Raw genomic sequence first — 20,048 nt, forward strand, 5'->3', positions numbered from 1 at the left:
CATTTTAACACTTGTGAACTGTAGGTGTGTGTGTGTGTGTGTGTGTGTGTGTGTGTGTGTGTGTCTGTGTGTGTGTGTGTGTGGAGCACATGTTTCATCACATCATATCATTTCTTACATATCTCCTGCAAACCTCCTGTCACACACATACATCATCATCATCTTCTTCTTTTCCTTTGGGAGAGGCGGAGTTTCATTTTAAAAGTGTGCGCTGCTTCCAGCTACAGTACCTGCTGCATCTCTCTGTAGAAAACGGATGTGTGTGTGTCTTTGTGTCAGGAGAGCAGATGGACAGTGCGCCCTCTCTGTAGTTGTCGTCTGTATTTCTTGCAGGAGTGTGACATGAGCGTGCCACGGGGCATGGGAACCAAAGAGGAGTCACCTCACCCCCCCTCCCCTCAGACCTCCCATTAGTTTGAGTGGCCGGCATCTGCCTCATCCACAGCCCACAGCAGCAGCTTGAGGATCCTTCTCCCCACGGACGTTTGGAAACAGAGAGGGGGAGCTGCTGCAAATCTGACCCATGCAGGGCCCTCGGGGGAGAAGTCGGCCTGTTGTGGCCACTTCTGCAGCCCCAGCCTGCTGTCTGACTGTGGGACAATAGGAGGTGTGGAATGGGTGTCTGGTGATGCTTTGTATGAGTGTGTGTATGTGTATGTGTGTGTGTGTGTGTGTGTGTATGTGTGTATGTGTGTATGTGTGTGTGTATGTGTGTATGCAGCCTCAAATTTATGCATGACATTTGGTTTATCTCATTAAAATGCTGGATGCTGAAGCACTGTTGGTATCAAACAATGCACGCAGCCCTGCCACTTCCCCACTGAGCAAATTTATGGGTTAAGTCAATGGAGGCGAAAAGAGTTTGGCGGTGGCGCATTCTGAGGCAAATCACTGGCTGATGATAATAACACAGACAGAGATACTGTGTCATGACTCTTCCCCACTGTCCCTGCACGGTCACAAGTCATGAAATCTGTTTTGAAACACTGAAGGCCGTTTGCTTCTCGTTGTCTCAGGCCATCTGTGCTTACTCATCCTTCAGCCCTCCTCCAGACTCTTGTGAGACAGCAGGTTTACAGTAACACAGGGTGAACCTTTAGCCACTTTAGGCCTTTTTTTTTTATGCCATCTGTTCATATTGACTCTGGCATGAGTAACAAGTTTCACTCATCTGGCTCATCAGAACAAAACAAAAAAAAAAGAAGCAAATCATGTTTGAAGTTTTTTCAATAATTGTGCAAGACTCAAAAGAAGCAGTTGCCAAAAAGTGGCAACATTAAGCAAAACATTTTCTTCAACTGAACATATTTTCTTCATAATCATTATTTTGATTCATTATATCTATATTCATCAACCAGTATATGTACCATTCATTACTAATTATCAATCAACTCTTAATCAGTTACCACCATTTACATCAAATCAGGGTTGTGCATTTCAATGTTGGAATATTAGGTAATAGAGATATGGGCTCGGGCGTGTCTCAGTCCTGTTGCTGCTCAGATCCACTGGACACTGCAGAGCTGGAACGCAGCATGTTTAGATCCTTTAGTTAAGTAAAAGTTGGGAGACCACAATGCAAAAATACTGTTACAAGTTAAATTACTGCATTGAAAACTTTATTCAAGTTCAGAAGTATAATCATAAAAATGTATTTATAGTATCAAAAGGGGACATAATGTTGAATGTCTTCTTTCAGAGTGTTACATTATTATGTTTGTTAAATTGTTGGATTATCACTGAAGCTTCAATGTGTGAGCAGCATTTTGAAGTTGTAGCTGGTTAAGGTGTAGCCACTTTTAACCCTTTTATATGGTGATGGCTATAATCTCATCTACTATGGACATGGACCGGTGAGTCCATAGTGAGAAAACCATATGATTCAGCAAAAAATCTGTTTAATACTAACATAATCCCAGAGGCTCGTATCACTTTGCAGTCGTGCCGTGAGTTTCCTTGTCAGTACTTGTCACGCCTCGAACAACAATGTACAGATTATGACCTAAAGTAGGTCATGAGTGTGTAAGAGTTATCACCACCTGTCAGTATTCAGCATAAAATCTGTGTGAGGACACTACCTGAGAGGTCACACTGTCAGCAGTGTAAAACAGAACCCTGTTCTGTGCTGTGTGTAAGATCTCAGTCCGCCAAATAACTAATAGTTGAATAAAAAAGTAGAATATTTGCCTCTGAAATGTTGTGGAATAGAAGAATAAAGCAGCATAAAATACTCAAGTAAAGTACTAATGCATTAAAACTGTACGTAAATACTGTACCTGAGTAAATATAGTTATGTTCCACCACTGCAATGTAAACATATGAATTAATTTCATGTTTTAAATTAAAACACTGGGTCCAAACAGTATTTCATCTGCAACACAAACCAGTCAACACGTAAATGAAATGAATAAACAACCTGCTCCAACATTTTCAGGCAAGTTGTATGAGTCTATGCATGAGCAGTGAACTATGATCATTTGAAGCTCAAATCTTAGTGTAGATGGAGGTAACAGTAACAGCAGGTTTACCTATATATATATATATATATATATATATATATATAGACAACACGCACACTCACACACATGTAAGTATATACTTACATGTGTGTGAGTGTGTGTGTTGATACATCATTTTACTCTATATATCAATTACCTCCATCACTTCAACCATCTGTTATTGTTATCAACCCGAATGAATAATACAAAATACAGTTGGGGACTGTGTTTTGGTTTTCCAAGACAATATCAGATTATTGCCTAAACATATGGAGGTAGAAAAAATCTGTCTGTGAGTCACTGACCATGCTACAAATCTACCCCAAAACAACAGATACGATGAAGTAAATAAAAATGAATTGTTGAGTTCGGCAGCAGATATATAACGACTCTTTTGTTGGGGCACAAAAGCAGCAATGATAATAATTTAATCTCATCCAAGCTGAGGGACAGATCTGCCTTCCTTCAGTCCTATATCTTTAATGAGCCAGCCCATACTCTGTCCTGTCCTGCAGCAGTTTCAGTGGCAGATGGGAGATGAAAGAAGGAGCTGGGAGGAACGAGGCAACCAGAACAGGTGGGGGTTAAAACTGAAGAAAAGGAAAGGGCACAGGGGTCGACTGGGGCAATAGAAAGGGGAGGAAACATACATATAGACTTGCAGAGGAACAGATCGATGGATAGATTTTTTCCCCTTCTTTATTGTGCCTCTTTAAAGCCATGCCTCTTTTTGCCAGATGTCAACCAACTAAAGTGACACAAAAAGAAAATTCTATAGGTTGAGATATGGAGAAAAATTAAGAATTGAGCAAAATAAAATGGTTGTATAGACCTTTGGGAAATATGTTCTGTTAATGTAGCATCGGATTCAACCACGTGAACATACTGCTTCATGTGTAGTAGTACAGAGTAATGCAGCCTATAAAGGCATTTATTAATTGAATTCACCAGGAGCAGTTGTAGTGTAAATATTCACTTTCTAAGTACAATAGACAAAGTTGTATTCTATTCTCAAGATGGAGGAGAGTTAGGGTCGAGTAGAAAACAGTTTTATAGGCATTCAAAGTGAATAATGCCCTTTCAGAAAGGCTTAAGTCTCAGGTTTAAGGGCTCCGTAAAAGAACTGAAGGTATAAGACCGAGCCACAATGTGAATACAGCTGCCTATTCAGAACCCCAGCCCCCCCAGCCAGACGCTAATGCTGCCCCCTGCCTTCCAGCCACAGAGGAAGCCCCCAGCAGCAGACTGTTGAACTCCTGCTGCATCCCGCCCTCCACCCCTCTCTGCTGCGGCATGCCAGGCCAGCCCCAGCAGCTGCTTAACCAACGGAGGCAGGGGAACAATGCAGTATGAGTTAACTCTCCTTCTCTCTCTCTCTCTCTCTCTCTCTCTGTGTGTGTGTGTGTGTGTGTGTGTGTGTGTGTGTGTGTGTGTGTGTGTGTGTGTGTGTGTGCTCTAGCATCAGTATTTAATTAATAATGGAGCTCTACAGATCAGCAACATTTATGGTCAAAGCTGGAACTACATGTTTAAAATAACAAGCATTTGTTAAACACCTATAACACATTTAACAGAATTGAATCTCACTATCATTCTTCCTTAATTAAATATTGATGTGAGACTCACACCTGAGTCTAGTTACATTGCCGTAGACGTGGCCTCAAGGAGAATTTATCATCCCATCATTGTTCAGTAAGAAACATTGTCGTCATGACGTTAGGGACAAATTATTAATGGGGAGATCAAAAAAAGGGGGAGCATTATGTATGTAGTCTTTCTGCTGCAGGAGAGAAGTCAGAGCAGGGTCTTTTTTATTTTTTAACACCTCAAATTTATACTTCAGGATTCCTTTGTGGGATTAACAGAAAAGGCAGAAACTGTAAATGGTGGCGGCCCACTGGACCATAAAGGTGCAAAGGACAACAATGCCCTCTCTCTTTCAGGGATTTATCATTCCCATAAAACTAAATGTTATCCCTGCCAAAAGCCATTTCTCCTTCTCTTTCTCCTATTTGCCATGAACTTGAAAATTGCTATTGTCAAAATCATCATTTTATAAATTTTTTAAGGTTTAAATTTGATTAGGCCACTTTAAGTTCTTTATGCTTGGCCTTGTTTTATTTACTAATGTTTGAAGGAGTTGTACCACATAAGAACTAGACTGTACTTTGAGGTATTGGGGGGGGGGTAGACACCTTACCCACAGACACCTTACTCATGCCGAAGACTGATGTTACCATGGTAACAATCAATGACACTTGTGCTGACCAGTAGTACCCGACAGCAAAAAAACAGGAAATCACAGCTCATAATTTGTGGTTTGCTAACTTTGTTATGGAGAGAGCAAAGAGAAGGGAGAGAGGTTTTAGAGGCCGCACTGATTCTTTCCAAATCAGATTTTCTTTTTATCGTTAGACTCTTCAAGTAAAATGTCCTTGTAACTGTTTATTCTTCCAAAAGATAAACATTTTTTGCTAAGGTGAATGGAGCTCAGCAGTTGGATGCAGTTCCTCAGTCAGCCATTTTTTTTACTTTGAAAAAAAGTCTTAATTTACCCAGAATTCACTGTACCACAGTCTGACTTAAGATAGTCAAGAAAGAACGGATGAATCTAAATGTTTATCTGAAGTCTGACTATTTGTTATATCTAGGCCGTAGTCAAAGTCTATCCCTGTGAAACCAGCTCCAAGATTTAGCTACCGTCCCAAACCCAGTAATTTGTGTACAGTCCGTTAAAACCACAGTTTTTGAGAGTTGTTGTGGTCAATCCAAGCAGCACAGGGAGTACAGTAAACCCCAAACAGATTAATGGTCCTCCCTTCTCCTCATCTGAGGCTTAGACCATCAGCAGTTTCTGGAGCAGTCTCAAATAAATACACTGTGAGATAGGTGTTTCAGTATGTGGTAGTAAGGACAAATATTACACAACAACATGTAGTAAAACTGCCGTCACCCTGCTTGCACATGTAATATGTCTGCATAAGGCATGTTCTGAAATGAACATAATGAATTCATGATTCATTCCACTTATAGACTCTACAAATAACTTCCTATGCCACCTGTTAAAATGGTTTTGATTGTATATTGCATTACTGCATAATACATTGTAGAGCCGCCTTAAAGGACACGCTGAGAAATGCTTCATCTCGTTTATCAGCTCCCAGTCAGCGCAGTCTGACCTCTGAGACTGACTGTGCTGCAGAGCCCCCTTCTGCTAATTCAGTGAACCTGCAACACTGGCTGAACATCACCAGTATCCCTAGGGACAGTGTCAAGAGGTGTTATAGTTAAAGACACTACAATATCGCATGTCCTCACCTCATAAAGGACTTATTTAAACGACAAATGTGGTGTCTGTTTTTCTTAATGTCCACACATCCCAAAAAAAGACCAAAACTATTTTTTTGCCTCTAACTTTCTGACCTCCCAATCCATCCTGTAGCTCTCAGCTCCTAGCCCATTAATTCCTACTGAAAATGTACATATATATACACACACACACACACACACACATACACACACACATACACACACATACACCTACACACACACACACACACACACACACACATATATATGTAGTTTTATCTTGTTTTGAAGCTTTAGTAATTTCCTAAATCAGCTGGGCGGTGTCGTTTTTAGAAACTACCTCTCAAGCTGGAGGGAATTGCACACTTGTTGGGGACTATTTTCAGCAGCGGATTAATACACATTTGTTGCTCTGCTGAATATTTACAGCTGCAGGACATGGTACAGGAGATCAAATTAAACTAAATCTACATAACTCATGTTCATTGTTATGAAGGAACATGTCACCCACTGCAACAGTGTGGCTCATTAATGTGTTTTTAATAGTTTTCAGACAACAATGGATAGGACTCTACATCACAGAGAATACAGGACACAGACAATACTTTGGCATAGTTTGGTTTTGGTCTTTTGATGACAATGTGAAAACACTGAATGGGATCAGCTTTATCCTTTAAGGTCTATCTGTAATTTGTATTTAATGTTAATCTTTAACACGTTTCTCTAGATATTAGGACAATCAGTCTATGAAACAGTTCATGTTTTCAAACTTATGATTTGATACCACTAACCTATCTTCAGTGAAATCCGATTATTTGAAATCAACAATATAAGGGCATTTGTAATAGAACCAGTCTAAAGATGTCAAGATATATTTATAAAACAGAGCCCCGGAATCCAGATGGATTTGCACTTTCTAATAAGTGGATATTAGAGTTACCACGGTGCTTGGTGCGAGCGGTGTTACACTGCGTTCAGGCATACGATTACATAACTTTTCCATTAGCCGCACTTTTTTCATTTTTTTAGACATAAAACCCAGTCGGTTCATTTTCACGTCATATATTAAAAAACTCTATTTTATAAAATACTTGTAATCAACACTTAGTTGGGCGCTACTATTATAAAAAATGTTTCTTCTCTGCGTGGCAGCAGAGCAGAGTCACATCATAGAGTAGCAGAGTCTTATTACGTGATGAGAGGGGAGATGACTAACAAGACAGGGGTGCAGTATTCTGTGTCAAAGCGAAAAAAACACCTATTAGGCAATATCAAAGAACCCAAAGTCAAAAAGGAACCTGATACCATTAATGAGGCAATCTGCAAACTTTGTCTGATGAAGGTGGCAGCATCTGGAGGAAACACTTCTAATGAGCCGACACATCTTTTCTTGTGAAATGTCCAATGTAATTGGTAACACCGGTGTTGTCACAAGTTTATTACCCAGTGGGAAAATGTCCACACCGTGGCCTCCCTAGTGGATATCTGAATTATGTCCACTACAGCTCTTTTCAGACTCATAGCTTGGAAGATGACTTTTGTTCCATTTAAATACATGAGGGGTTTATTTCATGTTTTAAAAGAAATTACTGAAACTTTCATATTCAAGTGTTGTTTGCAATGTAAAAAAAAACTAAATCAGACAATCACAAATTATTCAGTTACAGGTATTTTTCAAATTATGTAAAACACCAGCTTTCAGACATATGGACCATATAATGGTCAGGTGCAGAAATCCACTTACCATTACAGTACATTTGATAACCTCTAGACACTGATGCAAGAGAAAGCTACAACTTATACAAGGACACACAAATGGATTTGACTGACTTTTCAAAATTAAAGACTCATTCTTTGCATTTCAACATTAAAAGAATGTAAAGGCTTTCAAAGTGGTGTATGCTCAATAAAAAATGCTCTACAATGCAAGTGGTAGGAATCTCACGTTCAGTAGCAAAAAAAACACCCTCCACATTTACTTTCTTTATGGCTAACATTGGTTATTTTCTCAATCCCCTTTCATGTAACCACGCAGACAGTAATTCCATCAATACGAATACAGTTTTAAAATATAGCCACAGAAAATCTTTTGAGTACTATGAAAAAGTACAGTAACCAGCAGTGGAGTCCAAAGGAACATAAATGTTCCTGCACCTGAAGGCTGTGTATGAAGTCAGTGATACAACTTAACAACTCTGATGTTTTGTTGCTATAATGCTGGCCGTCCATTCAGTTTGTCATGCATGAGTGCAATGGCTCCACCTGTGAAGTCTCTGAGAACCTGCACTGTCTCCCGCTGGAGTTGCAGCGACTCCCGAACAAACTCCTGTTGAGTCTCTGCCAGCTGCTGCACCGACTCGGACAGCAGCTCCAGGGAGCGTGAAACCGTCTCCAGCAGGATGTTGGTGGCATGCTGCTCTTGAAGGCTCAGTGATGCATTATGTAACATGCTGTCCCTCGTGTTCTGTGAGGGCTGACCGGGCATCAAAGGCGTGGATGTTGACGTTGAAGGTCCAGAGGACATCTGAGGTGGTCCTTGTTTTTGGATGCCGTTGTTTCCTTGATGATCCTCTGTTGGTTTTGCAGCTTGAGTGGAAGGGAGCACTTCATCCCTTTGGTCTTCGTCTGAGTCTCCAAATGCAGTTTCAGTATCTTGAGTCAAAGAAAAAAGTTTATCAGCGTTTTCTTATTACTAAAACATTTTTAAAAAATTCTAAATCTTTTTCTGTATCCAAAACTTGACAACTCACCTTCTGTCGCAGGTACTTCATACTGCACATCAAAGGCAGGTTGCGATGAGTCCCCTGCAACGTTCAAAGTATCTAAATTAAACTATATGAGTGCATGTCTCCTCAATTAGCTTTTAACTTAGATTTTAAAATGAATATGTTATTCTGAAACATCAGTCGTCTACATGCCATTCATTATACTTATAGCAAAAATGAATACTTCCAGAGGAAGATGACATGGAGTAGTTCTAACCTTACATGTGTTATGTACACATATCAACAACAGTGTTTATACTGAAATAAGGTTGAGAAAATATTGACAAAATTTTCAACTATTATTTTAAGCACCTATGAGAAGAACTACTTTAGACAGACAGTATTTGATCCTTTTTGCTACCTGACTGTGCAAGTCCACTCATGGTGTAAGAGGTTGGTGGGGGCATAGCTGTCATGTCCAACCCGCCATTCGGAGAACTCTGCATTCCAATCATATCCTCCTCTTCCATTTCTTCTTCCTCCTCTGGCACATCATCGTCATCTCCCAGTGGGCCAAAGTCACCTATGCTCTGGTCTTCCTCGTCCATCTCCAGGATCTGAAGAACTATTTTCTCTGTCTGATTAAGGTCTCGGGAGAGACGTGAATTGAGGCCCCTATTGGGGACTGTCCCTGACCGCATGGCAGCCACTTTCCGCTTGGTGTCGCACTTAAGGTCAGACCATTTCTTGATGACCTCGATGACCTCGCGTTGGCACTCCCCAATCTCATTGACACGTGCGGTAATCTCTGCCCATGTCCGCTTCTTCATGTCTGTTGGCACACCACGATTGAATTTGCCTTTGGGGAGAAAAAAAAAAAAAATCAAAAAAACTATATAAGCACCTGCATTCAAAAATCATTGTGTCAGTGGTCGGGCCATATTCAAGATTTTATCATTCACAAATTTACTGTAATTTCTTGTATACTCTTGTGTTCTCAATATCTTTGTTCCCTCAGCTTAGCTGTGTTTATTTTAAGCTTTTGATTAACCACGTACATCACAATCACTCATTCACTTTCTAGGAACTCAGACACAAAACTTGAAAGCACCATCTCTTCTTAAAGTAGGTGAATGAAATCATTCCGATAAGGAGTCGAAGACACATACCCACAACAACCATACGATGCTTCCTCACTTCATCCAACAGTATGTGGACTTCACTGAAAGAGAAACGAGCTTTTCTTTTCTTGAAGCGAGTAACACTGTCTTGGTTGTAGTATATTGATGAAGACATCCTCCACACACAGTGTCAGCAGAGGTTCAGCTGCTTTATAGTCTCTTCTGTGCTCTGCTTCTACCTCTGCAGCTGTCTGTAAGAGGGTCAAGGGTCTGATTACAACAAAGTTAAAGGGAGACTGCAAGTGTTAAGCGTAAAAGCTTCACATGTGTATTTTTTCATACATACTTTGCAGTTGATCTTTGAAACTGAGAGCTAGGGTGAGTAGTATTGATGCAGTGATACACAGGCTCAACAGCTGAGCAATGACCGTGTACAAGTCTAGTTAGGTGATTAGCTGAATAGATAAATAAATACTATCAACATTTTATCTGTAAGGTAGTTACATACATAGATTTAACTGTTCTCATACAGTTCAGCAGAGAAATAGTGCAGGTTTAGCGTGATGTTAACAGTCTGCGTTAGCACTGGCTGAGTGAATGAACAATGGACGATGCTATACTCACTGTACACATACGATAGCCTTATTAGCTAGCTATGTATACAAACCGTAGTTACAGTCAAACGCAACCTTTACTTACATCTCCCTAATTATTGTTAACGGATAACACTTATTTCGTTTCACTTATACAATGCTACATACACTTAGTTAGCTATGTTTAGCCAAATGTTACACAACATCACACAGTAGGTTAGCTGTCTTTGCAGCAGGACGTTAGCTAACGCTGCGTTGCAGTCTGAAAAGGCTAATGAAGCACTTAGTTCACCAAATCTCACTTGTCGAGGTGTACGTTAATGGCAAAAACGGCTAATGAGATGGTGAACATACCCCCAAGTCAAAGAAGCCGGGGTTTAGTCCAAAAACGTAAAGATAAACTTCCTTATCGCCAAGGTAGCTACTAGTCAAGCTAGCCAGTGTGAAGCTAATGTTACACAAAAGATATCCGGTTAACGTCAGCTGGTAGCTAAAACACTGCTGATGAACGTGACATTAGTTTGAGAGTTGTCACTACATATTGGTTATCACCGGTTTCACGTGTGACTTTTAAAAATAACCACAATAATCTGGTGATTTCGGTAACTAAGTTCTTTCTTTATTTCCTAATTTTTTACTGTCGTAACACTGTGTGGTTTTATTTTGAAGGAGCACATCTGACCTCTTATATCGTTTGCAGGCTTCATCTTTGCTACCACAGAGGAAATATGGGTGTCTGGCTCAGGTGCCCTCTGGCACCACTCTACCTCCAGGGTCTCCGTCACTCGGGAAGCGTTTACTTCTTGACAAACGGGGTGTTCGTATTTGTCACCTCATGCATTTACAGTGAGTTTGCTGGTGGTTTACAAGTCATGCAAAATATAAAAAAATACTGTTTTTATCTCGGTGGGTCAGATTTCCTGTCTGTGGAGGGCACTATTGTCTCTTTTTGAATATATAAATCAAAGTTTCCTTGTGCAGAGGAAGAGGTTTGACGTTCGGCTTTCTTTGGCAGATATCCCATCAAATATATTTTTGATTGATAAATACCAACGAAGAGTCTATTAATTTAAGGCCTGTGAATACACATGTACTCTATACACAAGAGATGAGATTGGTGAATCTTTATTACGGCCATATACAGTAATTTCAATTGTCATTTAAAAAAATGTTTTTAACAGAAACAAATACCGTACCCCATTTAAGTTAAGAAACTGTTGTACATCGGTTCCTATTTTAAGTTCATCAAACTCATTGTTCCATTTCAAATAACTTTTCTTGCCATTATGAATGGTCCAGAGACCGATGCCCGTTCAACCTGAGCAAGAATTTAGTTAGGCTACTGACTAATGACTCAAAGGAGCACACCACAGATTGTCAGCAGATACCAATGATTCATTTCTGATACCCTTTTATTCCAAATATGGCACAGGTATTTATTTTACCAAAGATTTTCAGTAACAGTTTAATGACAGTGGCTACAACTACATGGTTAAAAACCCTTATTAATGCATCTTTTCTATTGGCTGCTTGCATTAGTGGCACACACATCTATTATATACGATAAATTCACACATTGTGCTGGCAATTATCTGGCGCAGGCATTTTGAATAAGCACACAGTGATAAAGTGATCAGTTAACTGAGACATACAGAATGCTATGGCAAAGACATTATCTCTTGGGATGTTAATGTACATTACTATTACAGAGGAGATATAAAGCTGATATATTGAATATATACATTAATAAACTAACTTTAATATCAGGTCACTTAAAAGACAGTTTGGGATTTTAGATTTATTCATTATTTAGAGCTTCTAGTGGCTGTAGTCAGCATGAGCATTCCTGACTGTTGTGCATATACAGTGCAACTCTGATGCAGAATATTGGAGTGTGCAAATCATTAAACCACTATCTGCTTGTGATAGGTTTTGGTGCAGGTGATCCATAACTTATACATCCCCCCAACACTCAAAATAATGAGCTGTTTCACATGTTTTAGTGAACAAGAATCTTTCATCAGTGGCCGTGGGCCCGGTTTCACAAAGACACTGAGTATAACTGTGGTCTAACAAATAGTAAGATTTATCTATAGTTTTACAACAGCCATCTCAAAGTCTCTGCAAAGACAGAAGAATTTGCTTCCCTATTTTACCCAATGTGACCTTTTCTAAGGGCTGTGTGGGTGTGTTATGATTGGCTGACAGCCATTTTCCCAACACTCCTGTAAACTTTGTTGCAACTGTCGGGGTGGTACAACTAACATCCTCATGACTCTTAGGATTAAATGGAATTTCGTCACATCATGCAATTCTGTGAATAGCTACAACCCAGCTTCAGCCTGTGCAGAGCTCTACTCAGCATTAATACCTGAAAACACCTATGGGTGTGCAGAGCCTTTAAACTTTTTGGACTGATTAACTGTTTCCCCTGAAGTTAAATCAACCCTCTGGTTAGTCCTTAGGCTGATGCTGGGTGGAGCCTTTTCTGAGAATTACTTATGTGATTGTTAAAAGGTATACACTGACCTGCCCCAACAGGTGTAAAAACTAGCACAAAGGTAGACATGTCAATCATGCAGTCTATTGAAAAAAGGTGGGAGCCATTCGAACTGTGCCTTGTGGGAGATTTTTTTTTTTTTACATTGATAAGTGGAGTACATTGTGATGGTTGATAAAATATTTTGGACTGCGTGGACAAACAAAGTGGTTCCGTATAACAAGCAGGAGACATCGTCTGGACTCAAGAGTACATGGTCAACTGAAGCCACTGAAAAGACACAAGGGCAGAGAAGATGACTTTTTGAAAACATTTGACATAAACTGAATCAATGCTTTTAGAAAAACTGAACTCCAGTTGAAACCCACTGATAATTTATAATATCTGAGATGACTTTACCTCCTGAACATTGACTTTGATAGTCCCATTGTTATCCTTATCCAGGGTTTTGAAGGCACCTGAATCAGAACAGATAGTCAGCCTACCATACCTTCAGTTTTGGAGATTAAATTCCAAGTTAATCATTCTTGTCACACTGATAAAGGAATCAATTTATTTCAGGAGTGGTCTTTGAAACTTACGGCACATGGCATCCAGCCTCACAAGGCAACCGATGTAGTTATCAAAATCCATGTTCCCACTTTCATCACTGTATCTGCGAATTATCATCTCGAACAGCTGGTCGTTGAGAGGGAAGCCTGACAAACAGATGAGCGGATGAAACTGGTCATTTTACTATTAAATAGCAATTACAGAGAGGTTATGTGTCCTTAACACAAATATATTCAAACAACCGGTATGATATTCAAATCACTAACGCTCTATCCAGCTGTTCACAGGTGAAGCTTTGTTTTCAGTTCAAAAACATTTCACTGGCTGCCCGTGTCTATCAAGTTGCTGAAATACTGATCAAGGAGTTTCTCTATTTAACTAGTGCTCAAAGGTCATGATGATAAAAACAAAATGATGCCAGCAGGCAATAAACCAGATCTAATCTCACTAACTCCACATTTGATAGAATAATAAGTTTCTAGCTGGTGAATCAATGATCCAAATCCAATATTTTATTTGTTCATAACAGGCATAGAGACATTTTTGATTGTTAATCAAATCCATCTGTGAGGCTGTTATTAATGTAATGTGTAAAGTTAGTTTTGCTTGCATCGTTTCATTGTCTGTGCAAACATTTAAACAATTTTTAAAAACTCACTCACCTGCAGCTCTGAAAGCATTTGGAAGCTCATCTGCACCAATGACACCAGAGCCATCTGTGTCGTAGGACTTGTACACTCCCTAAATCACGACAACACAAGTATTTAAAACATGTTTGGCATCTGAAACTGTTTCCTCAAAAGCAGATTCACAAGCTAGAAAGACTAAAAGAAAAAAAACACAAAGCAAACATTTTCTCTCCAATAACACAGCTGCCAAAATAGTTGCATCAACTGAATTCATCTCTCTGAGAAAAATTGAGAAAAAAAAAAAAAAAAAAAACATTAAACAATGTTGGTGCTTTTCACGTCCTGGTAAGCGTAAATCAACAAGCACCAACTCCATGTGTCGCCGCTGACAGAATACAAAAAATTCAAAGTTGAGTTTGTCCTTTGTAAACTCAATTCAACAGCTGATACCGTACACACCTGGGACTACAGTTTCTTCTGTGTTAACTAATACTGGAGACATTAACACCGACCACAGGAATGTAAGTGCAACAAGACACAGATGTGCAGGAAAAGTGAAATGGGCCTGCTGTACTTGCCTGCCATTTCTTTATATTGTTCCAGAGATGTTTGAATTCATGAAAGCCGAGTTTTCCAGTGCTGTCACTCTGAAACTGCATTAAGGACAACAGGCAACAGTCTTCTTCTTTAACTCCAGCTTAGATACACAGTTGCATTACTTATGGGCACGCTGTATTTGCCCAAGGTGTACTTTTACTGTACGTGCTTTCCTCATTTGTGTGGTTCAGAGCTGTGGGGAACTAATGCCAACTTTAGTCTGACACCGCAGCCAAGGATCACATGACTCCCATGTAGCTACATTCACACAGTTTTCTAGACAAATATGCAATTAAAGTTGCTTACAAATAAAAAATATATAAAGATTGACCTTTTGATTGAACAGGGCCCCTTGGTTTTTTAGCATGCCTGAGGGAATCTGATACATGCCTAGTTTCAAGGTCATTAAACCTGACTATCCAGTGCCACAGGAAAAAATGAACGCAGGCTTGGTCCATCTGTGAAAATCTGTTTCAATGGCCAAATCATGGCAGTTATTTGCCTCAATATTACAATGTATGTCCTCAACCTTAATGAGCTGTGGGTGTGATGGAGTGTGGTGAGCCAACACGTCTCTTTCTATAGCGAACTGCCTATGTATTTGTTCTGTCCTGTGTATTTTTACTGTGCAGTCACTGTCAGCTACACAACACAGCCTGCTAATAATAGACAGGATACATCCATGACTGCCACCATGCTCCTGCAAGACTCAATGCTGAAACCATCGGTCTTCAGATCTCCACCTGAAATATAAGAGGAAACAGTCATTGAGCAGTTTGTATATACGCAAAATACAAACATACACTAATTAGGAAAGTGTAAACACTACAAAGGACTGAATCAAAACAAGAAATGGCAGAACTACATACAAGGATGTGTAAGAGATAGACTCTCAATATGACAAATGCAAGCATGTCTTACGCTTTGAAATGATTTTATTTAGGATGTTCATCAGCTCAGTTGGGCTCACTTCCATGTCCTATATGACAAATATTAAACAGTGTTAAGGAAAGCTTCACAGGCACACAACTGTACGGTGTAACACGATGGATGACAGAGAAACAGTCTTTAAACAGTGAAATCTGTCTGTTGACTTAAATTTTCTTATGTCAATGAAATGGAATAAATAGTGTGGTTACGGCAGAGAGCACCAGACATTCAAAGAGAAATACAGGCAGACATAAGACTCACATCTCCAGCAAGTTGCTGAAAGACTCTGCGGAACTGTTTCTCTTCGTCACTCTCATGCTGCTCTGCATATGCAAGTGGCCTGCGTGGTGGAGGCTGTGGGAAAAAGGCAGCAGCAGAAATTACAAACTGTGTAATCACCTAGAGTTAGCAGTACAGTGACAGGCAGATAGAGCTGGTGAAGTAATGACTGTCACTCACAGGTTCAGAGGGCACAAACTGGGCTGGGTCGATGTTGCTACAAAGACAGGACAGCAGATGAAATGACAACTTAAACCACAAACTACATTTTTGTTTTGCTTGAGCAGGTACTCTGTGCAGATTCTTACCTTACAACATCAATGATGCCGCCGATAAATTTTTTGGCAAAAAACATCTTGTCAACTGTGAATGCAAAATGCAATGAGTCAGGGAAAAGACCACATACACCACCTGAGCCCAGATTCTTGAAAAAGCTCCCTGAAATTCCCCAGAAACAAAAACCAAAACCAGATTCCACTTTCTCATGGAAATATAAAGCAGGAAGTAGGAATAGATAGTATGAAAAAATAAACATGCCATACAGCGACAATGCAACTTGAATGTCTGCCACTACAAACATGAACTGGTTTTCATGGCCCTTTCATGGTTATGCTACGTTAAGCGGTCAAGTGCTTCAATAGCTAACAGCCCTGATTAGACTTGCAATAGATCAAGCGATGACATGTCTTGAGTTTTCCTCAGTTACAGTCATGTTAGCGGCACACCCACTAGCCCCTCTTAAAATGTTTCCTGTTATGGAAAACATTAACTGCCACTAAAAGACTGCGAAAAGTAGACTACATTTAAAGGCTGTGTGTTAATGCATCGCATGTTTATAATGACAACTATGAAATTTTAAAAACTCCCACCAGTGAGTAAAATGTCCCATTTCAACACTACTACTTAGACTGGGTAAGCTAAGTTCAGTAGCGTCTCTAACTCCTCACACGACAGAGCTAACGTTGCAATTCTAACATTACGGTAGAAGATTAACATAATATCAGGTTAGCTCACGATGTTACTGACCTACTCACATGCAGCTGCCTAATGCAGTTAAAAACCTGTCAAACCGTGCAACCTCTTAACAGCACGTATCTACAGTAGCACGTACTGGCGGTAGCGTTTACGTTAAAGCAGCTAACTAACTTTAGCGTCAGATAAGCTAACACTCAGCTAACGTTCACGGCTAGCTCCGCTATCTGTCAAATTCTGCAAAACTCGGAATTACCGTAACTATCTAATCCTACAGTGGGTTTCAGGTAAACGATACTTTGTTCTTTTAAAACTTGACATATATAGATATACATATATATATATATTTACCGTAAGGCAACAGCACTCGGTGAAGTTGGTAGCAGGATGTCTGACTGAGCTTGCGTGAGACTCACTAAATTCAACTCAGCTGTCAGGGCGGTCCGTCAACACGCCCCGACCCACTGCCGCTGCAGGGAGGAAGTGGGATGCCAAAGAGGTCTCACAGTTTACCCAAGTCTTTTCTTAGTCTTTTTTTCTTTTTTCTTTTTTTTTTTTCTATTAGTCTGGTGTCTAATGCCTTCAAATCATAAATATCGAACATGTACAGATGTTTGTTTTGGACAGGCGCAGTGTGATAACCCCAAGGAGACACCGCACAGGTTATACAGTATTGTGTGTTTCAGTATGTGTGGTCAGGCATGCTTTAATCCAGTGCCTCTTTATTGCTATATATCATATTTGTTGTATTTTTTCTTTCTTTTTGTGTGTGAACTCGTTTAAAGTATGTGCCACCGTCTGGTCTGGAGTGTGAACCGAGGTAACAATTTTATGAAATATCCTGCACCTGTATAGTGTTAAGATGTCCGGTCTAACATGTTTTATGTATTAATAGATCTTCAGGAGAAAGGATGCTTTGGGTTGTTTTTTGTTCCTCTGAGGATACTATGTCAAACCATTCTTTATTACAAAGTGTTTGTCACGATAGCCTGTTTAAAGAAGCTGTAAGTCAACATAACATAGTGTGCTCAGTGTGAACACAGCTAAATTAAGTGCAGTATATTAACAAAATTATTATGCTGTAAATATCAATAGAACAGAGGAATGAAAAGCTGGTCAACAAAAGAAAAGTTGAATATAAGCAGACAATCGCCAATTAAATTCATATATTGGCATTATATATTTTTTTTTAGTTTTATGCCTGGAAACAGGTCTGTATCGGGCACTTCCACCAGAACTGTACTGCCTGTGTCTACTGCAGGTGTATAACAGAGAGTGAGTCCTCTGGTCATATAGGTCATATTCTCACTCCTCCAACATCACTCAGTGCTACAATAGCACAATTACACTGATCTGAATTTAGCTGGAGACCTCCTTGGACCCCCTTCAAGGACCCAGGTGGATCCTAGTTTGAGAACCTCTGCGTCTGACTGCTTGGGCTCCACAGCAGGGCATTATTTCCTGGCATATTGCTATTTCATTGCCAGAATCACTCCGTTTTTCTTTGCTATATCTATAAATGAAAGATTCCTTTGGAGAGGCATATTTTATGGCAGTTGGACAATTTCATAGAAAAACTGGAGCACTGTTAAAAAAGCCCATCTTCCCTCAGAAGATTTGCCAGTGGACTTGGGGCATGTTTAAAAATGATAGCACACCACATTGAATAATTAAACACAGCTTAATGAGAAGGGAGAGAAAATTGTCTTGTCATTTATTTTGACAAAATCCTATTCTCTGATAATTGGATCATATAAGCAGCGATTACCCCAGACTCTGAAGTGATTGTGCTAAACCGCCAAGAGAACTTTTTTCCTGTTGTTGTTCAGTGATCAGGACCATGTAGAATAATATCAAGATAAACTGCTTTTCTACAAATGGAGAAGAGCCTGATGTGTTCAAAGATGCAAAGGCAAAGTCAAATGCTACAGTTCATCCATGTCTGCGCTGAGGGCCTTGGGGTGTAAGGTGCAGACAATGAACCACAACATACTTTGTTCGAGCCTGTCTGGGAACGTTTGTTTTTCATTGTTCTCTCTGTCCCGTCATTTCCTGGGACAAAAATGCCAAAAAATACTTTAAAAAAAGCCATAAAATCCTACAGTTTTACTTTACAGGAATCTAAATCAGTGAATTGGCTACAGTTGATTACTTTGCACTCTTGCAGGATGCTATATCAGAATATAGGAAGCTAAATCTTTCAGCTTTACAGAACATACAACTAAAATTCCTCTCTAATTGGCATGAAAATGGGTGAACACTAATCATCTGAATATTGGCAGAAAGATTAAATGTCGGCTTTAATCATCTGCCTTTCCTGCCACTGCTCTGCACAGGCCAGAGGTGTCAGAGACAGAACAGCTCCCCCCTCAGGGTCATCTGGCTCAACATGGGACTGAACGGTACTTCAGCCATTCAGAGATATCAGTTGACTTTAATATGACAGTGCATGTCAGTGCTGTCCAGCAGGTGGAGCTAGAGAGCATTTGACAGAGCTGAGAGAAAACAGCATCCTCCGCATTTACCATGCAAATACGCCAGGTAAGTCTTTTAGAAAAATGCACATTTGCACAACAATTGTAGGAATATTATCACTTTTTCATGGCTGATGTCAGACTTATAAAGCTTTCTCTGCCTGTTTTTCTCTTTTATATATATATATATATATATATATATATATATATATATGGTGGCAAGAATTTTGTATGTTTGTTTTGTCCTCAGATTTTAACTGTATCCAACCTCACATTTTAGCAGATGGACTTTCCATCATCTACAACATTCAGCCAGGATTAATATGTTGTCTGGTTATCTTTTTAACTGAGAGGTGAAAGTCAATGGGGACAGACATATCATTAAGTACATGGATGATTCCATCATTGTGTACCTGCTCAGTGATGATGTAACTGACCAGTATCTGGAGCCAATAACTGATGACAAGTTGACTTTTGAACCAAATACTGATGTTTGTGCAAAGGCTCATCAGCGCATATGATTTTATCAGAGGCTCAGGAGGTCGTGATGTTGACACCAGCTTTATGAGAATGTTTTTTTTTTTTTGCTTCATCAACTCTCTTTTAACCTTATCTTTTATTGGCCGATTTGGGTGACTTGAAAAACGAGAAGAGTTTACAGGGAATTGTAAGAATGTGCAGTAAAATTGCACAAACCTCGACACAGCGAGCACAGTGAGTTCAGGTTGCTTCCATCTGGTCACAGACATATTCTGCAAAAACTCATTTCTGTCCGCTGCTATTGGCCTTTTGAATAATATTATGTAATTCTATGTTTACTGTGTAAATTGGTTGCATGTGGACTGGTGTGTTTTGACTCCTATTGATGATTGTTTTTACTGCTGGCTGT

At 39.7% G+C, this 20,048-nt stretch overlaps 2 protein-coding genes across 3 annotated transcripts; both read right to left on the reverse strand.

Moving 5' to 3' along the window:
- Window positions 1-6,330: 6,330 nt before the first annotated feature.
- On the reverse strand, window positions 6,331-10,697 carry LOC111663493 (uncharacterized). Of its 2 annotated transcripts, none has more exons than XM_023417685.2 (5): window positions 10,581-10,697; window positions 9,682-9,884; window positions 8,934-9,371; window positions 8,558-8,611; window positions 6,331-8,459 (listed from the first exon to the last, which is right to left on the reverse strand). In XM_023417685.2, exons 2-5 carry the CDS (start codon window positions 9,806-9,808, stop codon window positions 8,017-8,019), a joined length of 1,062 nt encoding a protein of 353 aa, XP_023273453.1. In that variant the 5' UTR covers window positions 9,809-9,884; window positions 10,581-10,697; the 3' UTR covers window positions 6,331-8,016. The 2 variants fall into 2 exon arrangements, with proteins under 2 accessions (XP_023273453.1, XP_087033143.1); XM_087177017.1 differs by lacking the exon at window positions 10,581-10,697 and adding an exon at window positions 9,980-10,567.
- Window positions 10,698-11,335: 638 nt separating this feature from the next.
- capns1a (calpain, small subunit 1 a) lies at window positions 11,336-17,165 on the reverse strand. The gene is made up of 11 exons (XM_023417759.2): window positions 17,037-17,165; window positions 16,022-16,076; window positions 15,894-15,930; window positions 15,696-15,788; window positions 15,426-15,483; window positions 15,183-15,247; window positions 14,486-14,554; window positions 13,941-14,019; window positions 13,308-13,424; window positions 13,126-13,184; window positions 11,336-12,996 (listed from the first exon to the last, which is right to left on the reverse strand). The coding sequence occupies exons 2-11, from the start codon at window positions 16,066-16,068 to the stop codon at window positions 12,970-12,972; spliced, it is 651 nt and encodes a 216-aa protein (XP_023273527.1). The 5' UTR covers window positions 16,069-16,076; window positions 17,037-17,165; the 3' UTR covers window positions 11,336-12,969.
- Between the last annotated feature and the right edge of the window lie 2,883 nt (window positions 17,166-20,048).

The sequence above is a fragment of the Seriola lalandi genome, unplaced genomic scaffold (genome assembly GCF_002814215.2).
Source record: "Seriola lalandi dorsalis isolate HSWRI2012SDOR001 ecotype SW California unplaced genomic scaffold, Sedor1 jcf7180002054577, whole genome shotgun sequence".
NCBI classification, from domain to species: Eukaryota; Metazoa; Chordata; class Actinopteri; order Carangiformes; family Carangidae; genus Seriola; species Seriola lalandi.